Source organism: Schistocerca gregaria, chromosome 4, assembly GCF_023897955.1.
Source record: "Schistocerca gregaria isolate iqSchGreg1 chromosome 4, iqSchGreg1.2, whole genome shotgun sequence".
Lineage (NCBI taxonomy): Eukaryota > Metazoa > Arthropoda > Insecta > Orthoptera > Acrididae > Schistocerca > Schistocerca gregaria.
This window is the reverse complement of record NC_064923.1, coordinates 113,170,404-113,190,851: the sequence shown is the minus strand read 5'-3', so window position 1 is coordinate 113,190,851 and position 20,448 is coordinate 113,170,404. Positions and strand designations below refer to the sequence as shown.

General features: G+C 44.1%; 1 protein-coding gene across 3 annotated transcripts in view; it reads left to right on the top strand.

Moving 5' to 3' along the window:
• Nucleotides 1-20,448, top strand: part of LOC126266990 (carboxypeptidase B-like) — a 112,988-nt gene that overhangs the window by 53,170 nt on the left and 39,370 nt on the right. For all 3 annotated transcript variants that reach the window (XM_049971731.1, XM_049971730.1, XM_049971729.1), the window contains exon 5: nt 16,604-16,749. In XM_049971731.1, the coding sequence (XP_049827688.1) occupies nt 16,604-16,749 (146 nt within the window). The remainder of the gene's footprint in view (nt 1-16,603; nt 16,750-20,448) is intronic.

Below are 20,448 nucleotides of genomic sequence, written 5' to 3'. Positions count from 1 at the left end.
GTCCCATATCACTACAACTGCACACGCCCCACATCATTACAGAGCCGCCACCAGCTTGAACAGTCCCCTGCTGACAGGCAGGGTACATGGTTTTATGAGGTTGTCTCAATACCCGTACACGTCTATCCGCTCGATACAATTTGAAACGAGACTCGTCCAACCACGCAACATTTTTCCAATCATCAACATTCCAATGTCTGTGTTGACGAGCCCAGGCGAAGCGAAAACTTCGTGTTGTGCAGTCATCAAGGGAAGACGAGTGGACCTTCGGCTCCGAAAGCCCATATCGATGATGTTTCGTTGAATGGTTCGTACGCTGACACTTGTTGATTGCCCAGAATTAAAATCTATAGCAATTTTCGGAAGGGTTGCAGTTTTGTGACATTGAACGATTGTCTTCGGTCGTCGTCCGTCCCGTTCTTGCAGCATCTTTTTCCAGCCACAGCGACGTCGGAAATTTGATGTTTTACCGGATTCCTGATATCAAAGTGCACTCTTAAAGTGGTCGTACGGGACAATCCCCACTTCATCGCTACCTTGCATATGCTGTGTCTAATCGCTCGTGCTCGCCGACTACAACACCACGTTCAATCTCAGTTAAATCTTGATGACCTGCTATTGTAGCAGCAGTAACCAATCTAACAACTGCGCCAGACACTTGTTGTCTTGGATGGGCGTTCCCGAGCAAAATACTGCCTGTTTACATATCTCCATATTTGAATACGAATGCATATACCAGTTTCTTGGAGCTTCAGTGTTGATATTCACACGTATAAAATTGAAATAACCTAATCTTTGCCCAGAAACGAGCGGCAGCTACATCATTTTTTTCTGCCTTGAACAACTCCTCTTCGTTGCAAGAAGCAGGGCAACATAAACATTACCACAGATGTTCCATTGTGTGTTTTCTCGAGATTCACATAGTATTGTAACTACATCAGTTTCATTAGATTGTCCTTAGATTTTCCAACGTCCGTCCGTAGCTTCTTCAGTGATCACCATGTGGCCCAGTTCAAGTTGTGTGTGGCGGGTAAGCATTCTAATGGCTTAAGCCCTGCCCATAGCTCTGGTTTTCTTGTCTGATGCATTCAGTGCAGATGTTGACTGTAGAAAGCTCGTCTTAGACTTCAACCTAGGTCTCGTTGGGGTATGTCCATGCTGTGGGTGTAACTCATTTTCTTCCTTTCGGAATTTGCGAGGGGAGGATTAGTGCCTGCAGCACCGTACAGTTTATCAATAGGTGTTGGTTTCGGGCATCCAGTAATTGACCCTGCAGTTTGACTGGGGGCTACGACTACTTTTTTCGAGTAAGCGGATTTATACCGCACTGGGCAGGCATGTTCACCAGCGGAGAGAGTGCCACAGCAGGCGTACGGGCCACCTGCGGTTGGCCTCCCAAGTCACTACCAACAAGCTTCCGGATGAGGTTTGGTTTCCACGCTGTGCCGTTAGTAACTGATGGATCTGCATAAGGTAACTCCAAGGCATTTAAACGTGAAACTGTGCTGCAGCTCGACGCCTTTCGAAATCATTTTTAGTTTTGTTCCTGCCTGTTTGTTTCGTAGGACAAAGGCGCAGGTCTGAGCTTTGTGTCGGTATGGATCCAGATAATTATTGTCATGGTAATCAGCAAACGCTCCCAAAGCTCTCGTCACCACCAGTTCTACTTCCTCCAAGTCATTTGCCTGTTCTGTGAAACCAGGTCGTCCACTGTTGCTGAAGATGTTCGAGGGGTCTAGTGAGACAATTTCAATAGCTGGAGCGGGTTGTCGATTTCGTATGTGCTTATCTCGGAGATTATCAACGTGAATATTACCACAAAACTGCAGACACGGGCGAAACTGACGAAAAAGTCCACAGTGATGTCAGACGATTGATAATAGAGGAAAAATGTTTCTATCGGAGCACAAAAAAGCTCCTGTTTATTAAAGGACTCAGACTGAAGTGTGTGGCACTAGCTACCTTATTCTATGTTCCTGAGCGCCCCTAAAAATTTCCCCAAATGTTTTGGTATACGAACATAGAGCACTTTTTTTTAACATGCAACTCGCCTCTTACTCCCACAAGTTTCCCTAACTGTAACTCGCTCACACCCACTAGTCCATCATTGTAAGTCGCTCACACCCATCCGTTACCACTTATGCTTTCTCACTCTCATTCGGCCTAACTCATTGTCATTTTTGTCTCTGTCACTATCCATTGTGTCACAGCGACAGTCCCGTAAGTTCTATCCTACAAATGCTGTTTCCTTTCACTGTAACAGTTTCCCTCTTGCTATCTCTTACTGCTACTGTCTCGTTCATTCCTTCCACTACTGCTGTCTCTTCTCACTGTCAATCTCTCCTCCTCGGTGTCAATCTCATAGACTCTCACTATCACTGTCTCTCACCCACTTGCACTTTTTCCTTCTCTCCATTCCTCTCCTCCAGCCGCGGTGGCGGAACGGTTCTAGGCGCTCAGTCCGGAACCGCGAGACTGCTACGGTCGCAGGTTCGAATCCTGCCTCGGGCATGGATGTGAGTGATATCCTTAGGTTAGTGAAAGTAGTTCTGTCTAGGGGACTGAAGACCTCAGATTTTAAGTCCCATAGCAATTAGAGCCATTTTAACCATTTGTTCAAGGTTGATATTTAAAATATATCGTCAAACGTCCAGCAATTTTCTATACATAGGCGGCTTGGAATCCGCGGCTCTGTATTGGTACCCGCAAAACCATGTTTTTCAAGTATTATCAAGAATCGGCCTTGAACTTAATGTACCTCCGCAAGCCCGTCAAGATTCACCAGAGACTACATACTGTGCCAACAGAAGCAACCGATTTGCTCCATTTACCCGAGATGTAGGTAATGTGTACTATTCAAACTTTGTACCTGTACTGTAGAACAGGTACAGCAAGGTGATCCTTCTGTTCGGTATACAGGTGATCTCTACCCCAAGCGCTATCGAAAACACTTGACCATGCATTTCTGTTATCAATAGAACCCGAGGTTGTGAGCCCCAGAAAATGCAGTTTTAAGGCGCGTCGTTTTGGAACATATTAGGTGCCGTATGATGCCGCATGCTTACTATGTTTTTCTCTTTTTGTGGAGTGTGCAACTTTACTTTAGCAAACATTTAAAGCAAGCCGCTGATCTTTGCATGTCTTTGAAATCTTATCAGTATCTGATAGAATGATTGTGCTAATGTTTTGAAACAGCACTTCATTATAATCAACTGTATCACCTGCGAAATGTCTGAGGTAACTAAAAATATTGTTTGCTATATCACTAATAAAAACGTGAATAGCAGTGCTGCCAACAAACCCCCTGTGGTACAACTGATGTTGCGTCTACATCCATCCATTCCTCTCCATGTAACAAGGAGTCCACCCAGCAATCGCATTTTTGTAATTTTTTTATATATGCTTTGAAGTTCAGCACTCAAATATAAAATCGACCTCAGCAGTTGAAGGCAGCCGTAAAAAATTCTCCAAAAAATTGACTTTGATGTTTTCTGAGTATTTTTACCTTTGTACAAGATAGATTAAGTTTCCAGTGTGCTGCCTGTCTTTGTAGCACAATTCTTGCTTGCCATGTGTGTGACCTGGACTCTGTTCACGGTTGCTGCCGAGTTTTTCACCAAAGATGCATGTTCTATGAGCGTTTCTGTGAAGCGTAGAAATCACAAACATGAAAAAAGTCTATAGCGCTCGGGACTGGCAATCATTGGGTCCCTGGTTCAAGTCTCTTTTTGGGCATTATTTTTTTCGCGATTTTCCCTGTTCAGTTAGCACACTTCAATCATTTAAATACAAAATTCATCAAGCATAAGCTTAGTAACACGTATCTGTCGCTTTTATTAAAAACGATACGCAATTAGAAATTAGAGAAGACAAGCACTTTTATTAAAAAGTGTTTGTGTTCTAATTGTTATTTCATATTGTATACAAAATTCCAGTTTTCATTGCAAATATAAATGCTGAGTTAAAGATATGTTACAAAAACTGTCAATAAAGGTTTATAAATTTAAAAAAAAATATAATGGAAGTATAGCTGCTACTTACCATATAGCAGAATGGCACACAAAACGACTGTCAGAGATTTGCTTTCGGCCAACAAAGCCTTTGTCAAAAAATAGACAATATACACACATGCACACACTCACACAAACACAAATGGCTCTGAGCACTATGGGACTCAACTGCTGTGGTCATTAGTCCCCTAGAACTTAGAACTACTTAAACCTAACTAACCTAAGGACATCACACATATCCATGCTCGAGGCAGGATTCACACCTGCGACCGTAGCAGTCCCACGGTTCCGGACTGCGCGCCTAGGACCGCGAGACCACCGCGGCCGGCACACAAACACACACATGACTACAATCTCTGACAGCTGGAGCCAGAGTTTGGCTCATGACTGTAGGTAGCTTGATAACTGTGGTTGGGCAGATGTGTCCCACTTGTAGTTGAAGAGAGCTGGGGTTCGAGTGTGGTTCAGACCTCACAAAACCACTGACTAAAGCTGTCGACAAGGCACTGTGCTAGCTGGGGGTGGCTCCATAATGGAATGCGATGTGGTTACATGGAATGGATTGGGTCTTCTGGGTCCTCTGGTCCAACTGAACTGATCCTTGACTGGAAATGTTTACTTTCGACTACTTGTTGAGCATTTGCAGCCATACATGGACTTCATGTTGCCAAACAATGATTGAACTTCTATGGATGTAGTGTCTGTAGTAGTTCATTCTATGCCATTTTATTAGTGCAGGTGGTGTGCATTCAGGGGAAAACTTGTTTGATTTATGCCCCCCCCCCCCCCCCCGTTCACCTTAACCTAGGAGTCTCCTAAGTGGTTTGTGACCCTGAGAGTTCATTTATGACCTTCTGTGGATAACCTGTCCTTCTGTGAAACCATCACCCCTTTCCCTTCCTCCCCACCACACCCCTCAGAAAAATACCTAACCCTCTCCCCTCCCCATTGTCCAACGAAGCACAGTTACGATATCAAATTAATTGACTAATTAATTAAATCGATCAATTAATGGATAAATCCTCCTCTGGGAAATCCTCCAGACCTCACCTCCCACCCCCCACTTAACCCCCACCCCCCACTCATATCGAAATTTGTGCTTGTGAGAATGAATATTATGTTACGAAATTGAAGTCTATGTCAATTACACAGCAGATGGTATACTCTGTATTTGAAAAATTAAATAATCAACAGTTGGATCTCTTTATTTGGCGGGAAAAAGATCATATCCAACAACTACATGTCCTAATTGCATAATTGCAGTACTGCAGATTGGAAGTCTTGACGTGTTGTAAAATTTTCATGGTGTGTGTTCACATTGACATGCAGAGATAGACTGAGCTAGTCCACAGTGCCAACGCCAGAGGATGCTCCCGCTCCACCCCTCATCTCCTCCCTCACCACTCCTCTCAGAAAATGTTGGTTGATGAAGACTCACTCTGAACTGGAGTGGTGGGATCTCAAATCAATGTCAATAATATATTGGTGCATATTATCTATTTAATCAGTTAGCAGAAGACAGGACTCCCTCACTTCGATACAGCTCAATCTGCATCCCCAGCCCACTTCCTACGACATTATAACTGTAAGCACCGAGGAATGGAATGAAGTGCAGTATAGCAGCCACTGTTGGGGATGTCCCACGCATGTGTCTGCTGCCCAGGTGCAACCATGGAGGTCAAAATCCATGCAATGTCCTAGTTACAGATCACAATACTAAAAGCCACCTAAAACGGAACGCATGTCCTTTGCACTTGCGACCCCTAACATTGCATTAGGTGGTGGCACCTCTTTTATACTGATACCTGAGAAATTGCTATCAAAACACGTGCTTTCTCTCTCTCTCTCTCTTCTCTCTCTCTCTCTCTCTCTCTCTCTATCTCTCTTTCTCTCTCAAGCTCTTAAATGACTACTTCCCGCCCAGTGAGCATCTGCCATGTGCCACACTAACTCCTCTTGTCATGAACATAGCAGTGCCATGTGCCACACTAACTCCTCTTGTCATGAACATAGCAGTGGATACCTGCTAAATCACCAGCGATACTAGGACTGGTATACTTGGCAGCATGCGAACACACATGCGCTTGGCTTTCAAACCCTTCTAGGCTTTTGTTCCCTTGCCTCCTACTGGTGTTACTAGCACAGTTACATCGTTTGGTAGGAAGTCTATTAGTTGGAAGTACCAAAGAAATTCAAATTTTAGCTTAATCACATGTATGTCCTTAAACTATCCACACAGTATTTGGATTGGTGTGTTTTCTGGCAGTACCACTATTTGAAACAATAAATTGACCTATTGGGAATTTTATATCTCGATGTAAGTGGTGCAGTATAAAATGATAGTTGGAATTTCAAATTTCGGCGTAAATTTATACAGTCATGGTTGTGGAATTACTCACCGCTGCTGGAAAAATCACATGGATAAAGCTGCAGGGAGAGTGAGATAGAGACTGAGGAACAATTACAAGATGCTGAGAGACTCTCTACAACCATGCTGGAGTTTTTCTGTACAGTATCATTAGCAGATAGGTTCGAAAAAGGTGACTCATTTTGAGGTGTGAGAGTGCCACTAACATGATCCACCAGCGGATGTAATCATTAATAGTCATCTCCATAGGGCCCATCGGAAGTGTGTGGTTGAATAGAAAGACTTCATTCCAAATCTTAGACAGAATTTATGTCAGAAAGCGTAACACTAGATCTGAAATGTCAATGTATTGGTTATAGGACTTTATACATTTCTTACGACTTCAATCTAGTGTTGCATTTCTTAAGTGAATCCTCATGTAGCACACCATCTACTATATGTAATCATTCCAAATCAGCAATGATCCTCCCTTGTGGATATATCACAGAATCTTTGTTACGCTGCCTACATGGCATCAATTAGAATGAGTTACAAATACTGTTTGTTAGAGTGGAAAATATCGAGCAGCAACATGAGGAAGTTGGAAATATTGGCTTAATACCACGTTTCCTGCCAAATCACTTTCTAAATTCGATGATAAGGGTAGAATTTATCCCCAGCTTGGAAGACTACTTCATTTAGAAGGAATACCATACCTCGATTTATGAAGCATGCACAGTTGTTGAAATGGATATCATTAGCGATGCTTCTGTGTGCCTGTAGAGCTAAGAACGCTCTTTATGCAGGGTGACGTTAACATGGTAGTTGCAATCCTGTTTTCAAAAGCTGTTCGCTTATAAGACGATTATTCTCTCTTCCTGAGACATACTGGTACTACTCGCTAGAAAAAGAAATGTGTCATGGCTGTCCATCACGGATTTTTGCTCAGTGTTGGTTGGTGCCACCGGCATTCTCTTATTGGCGAAGTATTACACTTAGTAGGAGATGTGTGATAGGCATGCTTATAAAGTGTGTGTTAGGGTGTTAAGTTACTGTAGTCAGGGTTACAACATGGATTTAACACATCAGCAGCCACAGGTAGCATGGTCACTATCTCAGATGACCCCTGAATGTTGAGTTGAGCACATGGCTAAACATTTTCTGACAAAATAACACCTCCAGTTAGCAGCAGTGCAATTACATAATTAGGAGATGTAGTGGCTGGGTTTGAGCTTTTCCAGCCAAATGAAGAGATTCAACACCTAAATGCTGAATTTTATACGTAAACAGTATGTCCTCTGCTATATAACAGACGTGATTTCAGTTTCATATCATGAGATCTTCCCTCTCCAGCACAGACAGAGTCCTTTTCCCGACAGTTTTAAGATAACGAGGGAAGGGGGGGTGGGGAATCTGAGGGGAAAGCTATTTCCCAGAGGGGAATAGTTAATTAATTGACGTATTTAATTAATTTTTCAATTAATTTGATATCAAATGTGTGCCATTATGGGTGAGGGAGAAGGGAGAGTTTTGGGGTTTCCCTAGGGGGGGGGGGAGGAAGGGGGGGTTGATCAGAAGGATGGATTATCCCCAGAGGGGACCCTCAGAGGTCATAAATCACTTAGAAAAGTAATAGATTAAGGGGAGGGTGCGGGGGTCGTAAATCAGTCAAGTCTGCCCGTGATTATACGCAACTCATGCTAACAAAATAGCGTAGAACGACGTTTACCCTTCTACTTGCTCCATGCCACTGGGACACAGTCGTTTGCTATTGTTTTGTAGAATATATTGGACAAACTGGGCAAATGATTTGGCCGTCCTTATTGCCTGACACGAATCCTCTCAGACACTGACGGGACATAATCGAGAGGTGAGTTCATGCACAAAACCCTCCACTGGCAACACTTTTGCAGTTGTGGATGGCAGGGCTCAATATTTCTGCAGGCAACTTCTAATGACTTGTTGAGTCGATTCCACATCGAATTGCTGAACTACAAGGGGCAAATGTAAATCCAACACAGTATTATGAGGTATCCCATGATTTTTGTCCCCTCAGTGTAAATACATAGTCCAGCCAAAGATTTCGTTTTATACCCGTATAATCGAACTTTAGGAAATAAGCATTTGTGTGATAATGAGTCAAATGCTTTCTGTGAAAGAGCCGAGAGAATCACAGCTGAGGCTGACGGCGACTCAACCCTGAGCAAAACTTCAGACCATTCTTTAGTGGACTCACAGTTGGCATGACACGATGTTCATTCAGCCAAGCTCTGCCACTCAGTTGAATGTATGAAGGGAGGTCTGTGTAATGGCAGACTGCCTCCAAGTGGTGAATACGACAGATACCGGATGAACTGTGTGGCTACAGTCTTCAAGGGGACGTTAGTGAAATTAACCGAAATTGTCAATTTTCAATTTCTTCTAATTTTTTAGTAGAGCTCATAGACAATAAGTTCCTGAAAGGTAATGTAGGAAATTTCCCTCACGACATATTGAGAAAAATAGATTTGCAGTGCGTCTCTGCAGCTGAAAAGTAAACGGAAGGCCAGGTAAAGGAAATACAGCAGAAAATAAGAAACCCGCACAGAAGCCTTGTATGGAAACGGGATACTGAGTACAAATCTGCGGCCTACTGAAGAGGTGACACAAGAAAAAACGTAAAGTTGAACTTTAAACAGCATTTCCTGAAAAGTATGTTCTTTAAAGTTTGTGTACCTCTCATAATCTATGAAGGCTAGATTTACGAAGTTTTGTAATCTTATTTCCTTAAACCCAATAATGTTATCTGAAGGGTACAAGAAGGGGGGCAGATTCTTTCGTGTACTCTGTGTAAAATCGAACTGGTATCCCGTCAGGTGCAGCGGCCTTTCCTCTTTTCAGCGATTTTAATTGTTTTTCTATCCCTCTGTCATCTGTTTCGATACCTACCATTTTGTCATCAGTGCGACAATCTAGAGTTGGAACTACAGTGCAGTCTTTCTCTGTGAAACAACTTTGGAAAAAGACATTTAGTATTTCGGCCTTTAGTCTGTCATCCTCTGTTTCAGTACCATTTTGGTCACAGAGCGTCTGGGCATTTTGTTTTCATCCACCTGCCGCTTTGACATAAGACAAAAATTTCTCAGGATTTTCTTCCAAGTCAGTACACAGAACTGTACTTTCGAATTCGTTGAACGCCTCTCATAAGCCCTCCTCACACTACATTTCGCTTCGTGTAATTTTTGTTTGTCTGCAAGTCTTTGGCTGTGTTTATGTTTGCTGTGACGTCCTCTCATGAAAGAATTATATTCCCTTAGGATCTCTCCATAAATCTCAGCTTGGCCTTAGCTCATCCCGTAAATAGTATTACAAAGTCTGTGTACTTCAGGTGCATTCGTACGACTTACGCGGCAGTTCCTGCTACCAGCGATATCTCTTTCACAAATACTATGGGAGGCAACCAAAAAGTTTTTGTTCTAAGGCTGTAATTTCCAGAATCCATATGCCAATCAGGCAAAATCACAGCGAACATTGAAGCGACATACCAGTTGGAGATACCCTTTTCTGAAAACGCCGTGTCCTGCTGACTGAAGAAGTCCGTAACTGCCTGCTACACATACTGATCCGACAGGGATCATCTACACTTCCACGGCAGGGGGTGAGATCAGGTCTATAGGGCGGGTGCTCGAGCGCTTCCCACTTGAATTGGCGTAACCTCTGTGCTACGACGATTTCAATAAGAGGACGTGCGTTATCATGAAGCACCAGTGCCGCTCGTAGCAGTCGGTTCTCGACAGACACGCTGCTCCATACGCGTCCTTCATTCTCCGATGGATGTCTGTCGGTGTGTGTCCTTAGGCAGCCAAGAAAAGAATCACAACTCGTTGGTCCTGTTTGGACTCATCTCGTAATAACATCGTGTGGCGGAACCGGTTTATAGTATTTTGTAACTTTTATTACTTATAAATGACATTTCAGGTAGATAAAAAAAAATGAAACCAGTTACCTATTGTCAGTGTAACAATTCGTTTGATCTCAGAAATGACTATCCCGGTTGATATTTGTCACTGTGCTAAAGAAATCTCTACTTAAAGTTGTGTAGAAATGTTGTCTGTAAAGTTGTGTGAGTGGCACTAAATTGCGCATCATTTATCAGATTTGACACAACTGTCACTTATGATGGAAGCAATTTTCTCTAGCAAACGGAATATTTAGAAACAAAATACTACCCGCGCACAACACTGACGCATGACTCCTATTAAAATATTTCATGTAAATCGTCCGAAACAATTTGGCTTCACACATCAGCAAATAAGAAATTGGTATTACGTAATATGCTCTGAGCACTATTTTTACAGATTTTAGTAGATTCGGGACGACCGGTGTACATTTATTTCCGTTCATTTATATTTAACTACATTTATGTGTCTAAGAATTCTCGATTCAAAAGCCGCGGAGATATTTTTGCTAAGATGGCGGCGGACAGACGATAGTCAATTTGTCTATTGGTATTCTCGATTCCTTTTATATCAAGTTAATATATTCAGATACAAGTCTTTAAGCTTTTCGTTCTCTCTTCTTTAGCATTTAAAATTATTCTCAATGAAAAATTTTTCATATTTTTTATACGAGCTACTAGTAAACACCGCTGTAAGTTACTAGCGCTAGCGCTAATGACTGCGCTCCTAATTGCGGAGATGAAAATTAACACTTTAAAACAGATGAGAGAGCAGAATTGGACGCTCCGCACAACTCAACGGACTTCTAACGTGGTCAGGTGATCGGATGTCATTTGTGTCATACTTCTGTACGGGAGTTTTCCACTCTCCTAAACATCCCTACGTCCACTGTTTGCGATTTGATAGTGAAGTGGAAACGTGAAGGGACACGTACAACACAAAAGCGTACAGGCCGACCTCGTCTGTTGACTGACAGAGACTGCCGACAGTTGAAGATGGTCCATCACACAGGAATTCCAAACTGAATCAGGGTTCACTGCAAGTACTATGACAGTTTAGGTGGAAGGTGAGAAAACTTGGAGTTCATGGTCGAGCGGCTGCTCACAAGCCACACATCACGCCGGTAAATGCCAAACTATGCCTCGCTTGGTGTAAGGAGAGTAAACATTGGACGAGTCAACAGTGGGAAAACGTTGTGTGGAGTGACGAATCACGGTACACAATGTGGTGATCGGATGGCAGGGCGTGGGTATGCCGAATGCCCAGTGAGCGTCGTCTTCCAGCGTGTGTAGTGTTAACAGTAAAATTCGGAGGTGGTGTTCCGGTGTGTTTGTGTTTTTCATGCAGGTATAGTCCCTCTAAGAAAGACCCACTGAAGTCTGTCTGCTAGGAAGTCTCGAATTTAGTTACAATGTTGCTCCAGTATTCCACAGGCTTGTATTCTGGTTCTGATTTACAGGGTGGAACGGAGTCTAATGCTTTTCATAAACCAAGGAACGCGGCTTCGGCGTGAACGCCGTCATCTACAGTAGTCTGGATGTAATGGAGGAAAAGATGGAGCTGATTTTCACAAGATATGTGCTTCTAGAAACCACTTGCATTATAGGGGAGATATTCGCATACCAAACAAATCATAATACAGTGGCATAAATGTGTTCCTCAGCGCTGCAGCGGTCTGACATGAGCTATATAAGGCCATAATGAACGCAGCAGTCGACGACCTATCTCAACAAGTACTTTGATCAATGCGTCTGTCCGCAGCGACTGTTTCACGCACATTATGCTGTCTGTTACTGCCATCTTGTAGTGTCACACATATTTTCATGTTATCTCGTCACAGCATCCCCATGATGTAGTTTACCGGGTAATTACATGGTCCAGTCATATGTGGCTCTCTCCTATGTTCGGCATCACCCTGCAATAACCACTCGTAGACGACATGTGGCAGTGGTATGATCATTGGCTTTAGGGTCAAGAGCGAAAGCATTTTCGAAAGACTAAGTTTGTAAAGTGTTCGGGTCGCTTAGTGGTTAAAGTTACCCGTCCATGGTAAAGCAACACTGAGCCGTAGTTGTGTCGGGCTCTTCGAAGAAAGGGCCAGGCGAAGTGCTTTCGTTTCGCGTCTAGTGTTTGCGATGGCCCTTTCGGTTTGGCGCGCTGTTTGGATCGCTGCCGCCCTCTGGCGGGAGGTGGAGCAACTATACGGTCGCGTCACAATTGAGGAGTACGTACTGGGCGGTGACCGAGAGAGGTGGTGGTCATTGAAATCACTGGCAGCGGTTGGCTCTGACGAGCCTTTGGAAGTGCGATGTGTTCCCGGCGCTGGGGTGGAGTGTGAGAAGTTGAGCACTGTTTTATGTAACAGAGTTAGTCATGAGGTTTTCAAGTGCTAGTGAAGTGTATGAGTTTCTTCACCAGTGGTTTTGTTGGGGTCCTCCACCTCAATTTTCGTTTGCCTGTCCACGGGAAAGTGGTAATTGCTTCTTGGTCGGGCCGTTTCCATTCAAACCTCGATTGGGTGATTTAGGGTCGGTGTCGCGGATCTCCGTCGTTCGGAGTCTGTACAGGCACCGCCCTTCCTACATCTTCTGATTTTCAGTAACTCGAGGAGGTGGCGGCTCGTAATGGAAGTTTTGGGGCTAATCTGCTATGGCCCTGTAGACCACCAGTAACCATTCCGCCTATTGTCATTTGCGCCCCCTTACCCGTGTCACTCCCCCACATAGCTAAGGATTTTTTTTTTTTGGAACTGCCTTTAATGTTAAGGTTTGTGTGATGGCTTATTCACATTTATCTAGTAAAAAATATAAGTTATGCATCTGGCGAGAGACAACTATTTTTGCTTAGCTACTTAAAGTTTTTGGAATTGTTCCCTTATCGATATAACAAGTTTAAAATCTTCTTGTTGTTAATGTCAAACCTTCGAATATCCTTTACATAGAGCTATTTTTAAAAGAGTTTTTTTTAACTGTTGTCTTATATATATATATATATATATATATATATATATATATATATATATATATATATATCGAGTTGAAATTATTGGCAAGTTGTTAATGTCACACCTGGTAATCTCCTTTTCATGATGAAAATTGTAAATCTATTTGAAAAAGTGTTGAAATTTTTTAAAATAAGTGCCATACTTAAAAATTTATTACTGAGAAAGCCTTCTAAAATAAAAGATAACCTTAGCAGTTCATGTTTCCTTACCAGCACCTCCTGGCCCCTACTTCCACGATAACGTTTTTGGAATAACATGTGCACTTAGGTTGTTGTTTGTGAATCGCTCTAATTGACGGTTGAAACACGGTCCAGAAACGGTGCTGAGGCAAGTAGATGCACCATACGTCATAGACGTCGAGGATGAACGACAGCTGTGGAGATGTGTGCGAGCGCACTGACGTACATATATTGAGCTGCTGACCATCCAAATAAATCAAAGAGCTACCAATACAGTGTCTCCTCAATGACAATTCAGTGAACGTTGCTGTGTATTGATCTCTGCAGCCATGAAGGCTCCACTATTGTATCTGGACTACCACTAAGTGGCGCCAGGTGGCTTTTCAGATGACTCACATTTTATTCCCCAGGTGACACATGGTCGTTGGCCTGTACGACGAGAAAAGCATAAAAGCAAAGGTTCCAGGGAGTAGAATGGAGCGTTACAGGCTGGGAAATTTTTCGTGGCATTTCTTGGATGGCACAATGGATCAAAACAAGTATGCATCTATCCTTTAGGTCCACGCCCACTCCTACATGCAGTTTTTTTCTCGGCACGATGGCATCTAGCAGCAGGACAATGGAATGCGTCACACAGTTCACAATGTACGTAAGTCGACTGAAGAGCACCGTGATCAGTTTTTCGTACTGCCTGGCCACCAAACTTCCCAGATATAAACCCAACCTCGAATCTGTGGAACCATATCGATCGGGCTGTCCGCGCCTCAACCGATAAGCCTAGAGCAGCTGTCCGTACGGCAAAAGGCTACTGATGTGTGGTCACATTGATGTGACTGAACAGTGTATGATATCCATGAAACATAACAAAAGAAAACGGTACAGGTAATGGCACAGAACAACTTAACGAATGTTACAGTATGTTAAAGACAAACTCTCAAAGTTTTTGTACAATGTTTACAAATGGCCTATGTGTCCAATCTTTGTCACACGGCGCATACCTAATCGATGATTCATTTCTGCCCATTCAGGACGTAGCACATCAGGAGTGACGGCAAGGACACCTGCAGTAATGTGGTGTCGCAACTCTTCGAGATTCTGTAGTGGAGGTGTAACACGAACGCTGTTAACGAAATCGTGTGCGAATTTGGACTGGTGTATGTAGGTGAGATTGGGCGTCAAATAAACACAAGCTTAACTGAACACGAGAGATATATCCGCCTCAAACAATACAACAAATCAGTGGTGGCAGAACATCACGAGCAGTGCAGGATGAAGATCGAATTTCGAGAGGACCGCGTACTGGTGAAACAGCCGTTTAGTTTGAGGAGGAAGGCGCCAGCCGCGGTGACCGTGAGGTTCTAGGCACTTCAGTCCGGAACCCCGCGACTGCTACGGTTGAGGGTTCGAATCCTGCCTCGGGCATGGATGTGTGTGAGGTTAGTTAGGTTTAAGTGGTTCTAAGTTCTAGGGGACTGATGATCTCAGATGTTAAGTCCCATAGTGCTCACAGCCATTTGAACCATTTGAGGAGTAAGATTAGAGAGGCTATAGAAATAGCCAAGCGACCCAACAATATGAATAGAGAAGAGGGGTACCGACTTCCAGCGTCCTGTCTGCCAGCAGTGACACCTTTGCGGAACGACACCTCTAGGAAAATCAACAGGTGCCTGGTACGCCACAGCGGCGGAGGGTACACAGATTTCTGACACGCGCTAGGCGATACTAGGCAGTTAGTAAACAGCGCTACGCTGCAGTCGCCGCTCAGTTTCCTATTCGCCGATTTCCACTAATTTCAACAATAAAGGAAATTCCAAGGGAAAACACCTATTTACGCCAATAGCAACACGCAATGCAAAGACAATAAAACGAACTCCTGATACCCTTCCTCCTCACCCTCATATCCAATGACAGCACTCCTCCATAGTATGTAAGTAACCAAAGTAGAGCTCATTCAGCAGTTAGCAATACACCCTGAGGAAGGCACCTTACAACAGTCACCGAAACGTCAGAATTTTAAAGCTGACAATGCGGCCTCAAACCCAGAAGAATTTTATTGGGCTTCTTCTCTCTGCTTTGACTAAAAGCTTTAAAAGATATCAAGAGTTGTATTTACAAGTGTTTTAATGCAACTTCTAAATGAATAGTTGACAAATGATTCTACTTTTCATCGGAGAAACTAGGAAATAAATACAATAAGTATCATCTAATTTCATATAAACGTGTTACACGTAACATGATTTAACTGTGTAAGTTGAATGTTACATGTGAAGAAACCTCCCAGATACATTGTAACATGTAACATGCTGAAGTAGTTTTTGTTGTTGTGGTAGGGTTTCTGCGAAATTTGAGGCCAATTACATGGGTACTTAACCGAAGTCTTAAACCTGGTGCCCCTAGCGACCGTAGTGTCTCTTCGGCCATAAATGGCCCTTCTCGTCTCCCACACGGTCCATTGTCTGATCAGACACGGCCTGTCGGCACGAAAGTTTGCATCGCAAAGACAGCAATCCTTCCTAAATTTCTTGTACGACTTCTCTACGCTGTTATAAACTTTCTGTTGGTGAAACTGGTAATCTCTTTGCACACTTGCTAGCGACTGGTAAGCACATGAAATGCTTTGTCTGTCTGGTTCGCCGCCATCTTCAGCTACTATGACCAGTGCGACCCTATCGGCGGTTATCCAAACTAACTTTCCGGTGCCGTGTTCAAAGAAAGGCTTTGAGATATTATCTGTTACGGATGTATCATTTTAAATGTTACAGCCGGCCGCTGTGGTCGAACGGTTCTTGGCGCTTCAGTCCGGAACCACGCGGCTGATACGGTCACTGGCTGGAATCCTGCCTCTTGCATGGATATGTGTGATGCCCTTATTTTAGTTTAAGTAGTTGTAAGTCTAGAGGCCTGATGACCTCAGATGTTAAGTCTCATAGTGCTTAGACCATTTGAACCATTTTTGATACGTTATTTGTAGCCAGTTACCTATTTTCATGGGTCTCAGAAATCCCGTAACTTACGGACGTTAGTGAATGTGACCTTTGTAGATGAATGTCAACATAAAACGATTGGGGGTTTTCAATCAAGTATTTCCAAACTAAAGCTTTCGTTTACGTCTGTGTCTGTTCCAGAGGTAGGTGCTAGTGACGACCCGTGTTCGACTACCTACGCAGGTGCTGAAGTTTTTTCCGAGCCCGAAACGAGGGCTCTGAGGGATTACATTCTGGCGAACGCCGATCGCATCAAGCTTTATCTGACGTTCCACAGCTATGGACCTGTAAGTACTGGCTGAGCAGATGCATGTGCCTCTCCTCGTACATTGCTTGCTCACTGTTTAACACTTCTAACTTTAACACTTCAGTAAGGTAGAAGATCAACTTATACAAGTAAGAGTGGTATACCAATAATCTGTCACTCATTCTGATTAAGTATACCTGTGCTGTCCTTAAATCACTTTACTCGAAATCCTCCCACAGAACGACCATCGAATCGATCCAAAATACACTCCTGGAAATAGAAATAAGAACACCATGAATTCATTGTCCCAGGAAGGGGAAACTTTATTGACACATTCCTGGGGTCAGATACATCACATGATCACACTGACAGAACCACAGGCACATAGACACAGGCAACAGAGCATGCACAATGTCGGCACTAGTACAGTGTATATCCATCTTTCGCAGCAATGCAGGCTGCTATTCTCCCATGGAGACGATCGTAGAGATGCTGGATATAGTCCTGTGGAACGGCTTGCCATGCCATTTCCACCTGGCGCCTCAGTTGGACCAGCGTTCGTGCTGGGCATGCAGACCGCGTGAGACGACGCTTCATCCAGTCCCAAACATGCTCAATGGGGGACAGATCCGGAGATGTTGCTGGCCAGGGTAGTTGACTTACACCTTCTAGAGCACGTAGGGTGGCACGGGATACATGCGGACGTGCATTGTCCTGTTGGAACAGCAAGTTTCCTTGCCGGTCTAGGAATGGTAGAACGATGGGTTCGATGACAGTTTGGATGTACCATGCCCTATTCAGTGTCCCCTCGAAGATCACCAAAGGTGTACGGCCAGTGTAGGAGATCGCTCCCCACACCATGATGCCGGGTGTTGGCCCTGTGTGCCTCGGTCGTATGCAGTCCTGATTGTGGCGCCCACCTGCACGGCGCCAAACACGCATACGACCATCATTGGCACCAAGGCAGAAGCGACTCTCATCGCTGAAGACGACACGTCTCCATTCGTCCCTCCATTCACGCCTGTCTCTACACCACTGGAGGCGGGCTGCACGATGTTGAGGCGTGAGCGGAAGACGGCCTAACGGTGTGCGGGACCGTAGCCCAGCTTCATGGAGACGGTTGCGAATGGTCCTCGATGATACCCCAGGAGCAACAGTGTCCCTAATTTGCTGGGAAGTGGCGGTGCGGTCCCCTACGGCACTGCGTAGGATCCTACGGTCTTGGCGTGCATCCGTGCGTCGCTGCGGTCCGGTCCCAGGTCGACGGGCATGTGCACCTTCCGCCGACCACTGGCGACAACATCGATGTACCGTGGAGACCTCACGCCCCACGTGTTGAGCAATTCGGCGGTACGTCCACCCGGCCTCCCGCATGCCCACTATACGCCCTCTCTCAAAGTTCGTCAACTGCACATACGGTTCACGTCCACGCTGTCGCGGCATGCTACCAGTGTTAAAGACTGCGATGGAGCTCCGTATGCCACGGCAAACTGGCTGACACTGACGGCGGCGGTGCACAAATGCTGCGCAGCTAGCGCCATTCGACGGCCAACACCGCGGTTCCTGGTGTGTCCGCTGTGCCGTGCGTGTGATCATTGCTTGTACAGCCCTCTCGCAGTGTCCGGAGCAAGTATGGTGGGTCTGACACACCGGTGACAATGTGTTCTTTTTTCCATTTCCAGGAGTGTAGTTACTCAACTGAGCTGCCGTGAAGTCGTTAATAGCCGCGGTGTCGTCGTCGACACGATGGTTCGTACAGGTACTCCTACTTTCCTTATTCCCGTGCATGTCAGGATGGTAGCAGGTGAGCATCCGCGGTGTTTTTCCTACACGTAAAATGATAAATGCCAGGATTCAGCGAAAAAATGGGTTTTATTCTCAAGAACTACCACACAATGTTCATGAAAACTGGCTACGGCGGCGGCTTGAACCGCACTTGGTACGGAAAGGGCACTTTGCCCTCAATGGGAAGGACTGGTGGACACGTCCAGGGGTAAGGAAGCTGGCAGGCTAGAGAGAGACCCGCTGCTGGGGCAGCTACCTCGCCGACCCTCGGGCGTATCTCACGTGACGGCTCCCTGTCCTCCCATCGGCGGATTTGGGGCATAAATTTGGCGTCTCTCACTCAGCAATAGCATTTTGGCGTCCCTAGCTCAGCGTAACAGCGTGGCAGCCGACTACACATACTGCGGAATGGTTTACGTAACTGCTCGTGCCACTGCCTGAAGCTAAGTCAAAACGATGGAAGTAGAATACAATAAAATGTTTTAGCATTATTACCCGTTACCATGTACATCCATTTTCTTTGAATGAGTCGATAGAAAGGTCAAATATATGAGCATAATAGCAATGGAAACATCGGACACAGAGAAAACTCCTCTAATTTTGAAGAATCATTTACTAACATTATTAGTTAAAGACAATCTTGGTTGCAATTTTAGTTTTTTAGTTTTTTTTTTTTTTTTTTTTTTCAACGACGCGTTTCGCCTTATTTAGGTCTCTTCAGGTTATCTTTTCTAGATGGGCGAGAGAGGCACCAAGATCTGCATAACGCGTTCCCGTTCACAGGAGCGTGTAACAGAATAAGATTGGGGCTCAGTTATATTATGCTTACTATCTGAGCCCTCACCTTACTCTGTTAGACGCTCCTGTGAACGGGAACGCGTTATGCAGATCTTGGTACCTCTCGCGTCCATCTAGAAAAGATAACCTGAAGATACCTAAATAAGGCGAAACGCGTCGTTGGAAAATAAAAAGAAACTAAAATTGCAACCAAGACTATGTAATATTGTTAAGCACTGGTTTGCTGTATGCCACATATGGATTGGAAGAATTTCTATTTACTAATATTGTTCTGCAGCATGTTTCTGTGGCCTTCAATCCGAAGACCGGTTTGTCGCAGCTGTCTACGCTGTTCTATCCTGCAGCAACGTTCTCAGCTCTTTATAGCTACTGACACTACGTCCATCTGAATCTCCTCACTGTATTCATCCCTTGTTCTCCCTCTGTAATTTGTATCCAATACAGACTCCTCCCCTACCAATCTGACAATTCTTTCATGCCTCAGAATGTACCCTTTCAATCCATCTTTTTTTGGTCAAGTTGATCCATAAATTTCTATTTTCCTGAATTAGATGCAATACCATTTATTAGTTCCGCAATCTACCCGTCTAATGTTCAGAATTCGTCTGTAGCACCACATTTGAAGTGTCCGTATTCCTTTCTTGTCTAAACCATTTATCGTCCTTGTTTCACTTCCATACATGGCTACACTCCAGATAAACACTTTCAGCAAAGGCATCATAACAAATCTACATTCGATGTCAGCAAATTTCTCTTCTTGAGAAACTCTTTTCTCGCCATTGCCAATTTACATTTTATATCCTCTCTACTTCGAACATCATTATCAATTATTCTTTTGTCCAAATAGCAAAACTCATCCACTACTTTTAGTGTCTCGTTTCATAGTCTAATTCTGTCCGCATCACATGACTTATTTCCTCTACATTACGTTATCCTCGTTTGGTTTTTGTCAGTGCTTCACCTCATATCCACCTTTCAAGACGCTAATCATTCCGTTCAACAGAATTACCATGTCGTCTGGAAACCTTAAACTTTTTATTGTTTCTCCATGAACTTCCTGCACTAAATTTTCCTTTGATTTCCTTTGCTGCTTGCTCAACGTACGGTTTGAATAACATCATCTCACTCTCTTCTCAACCACTGCTTCCCTTTCATG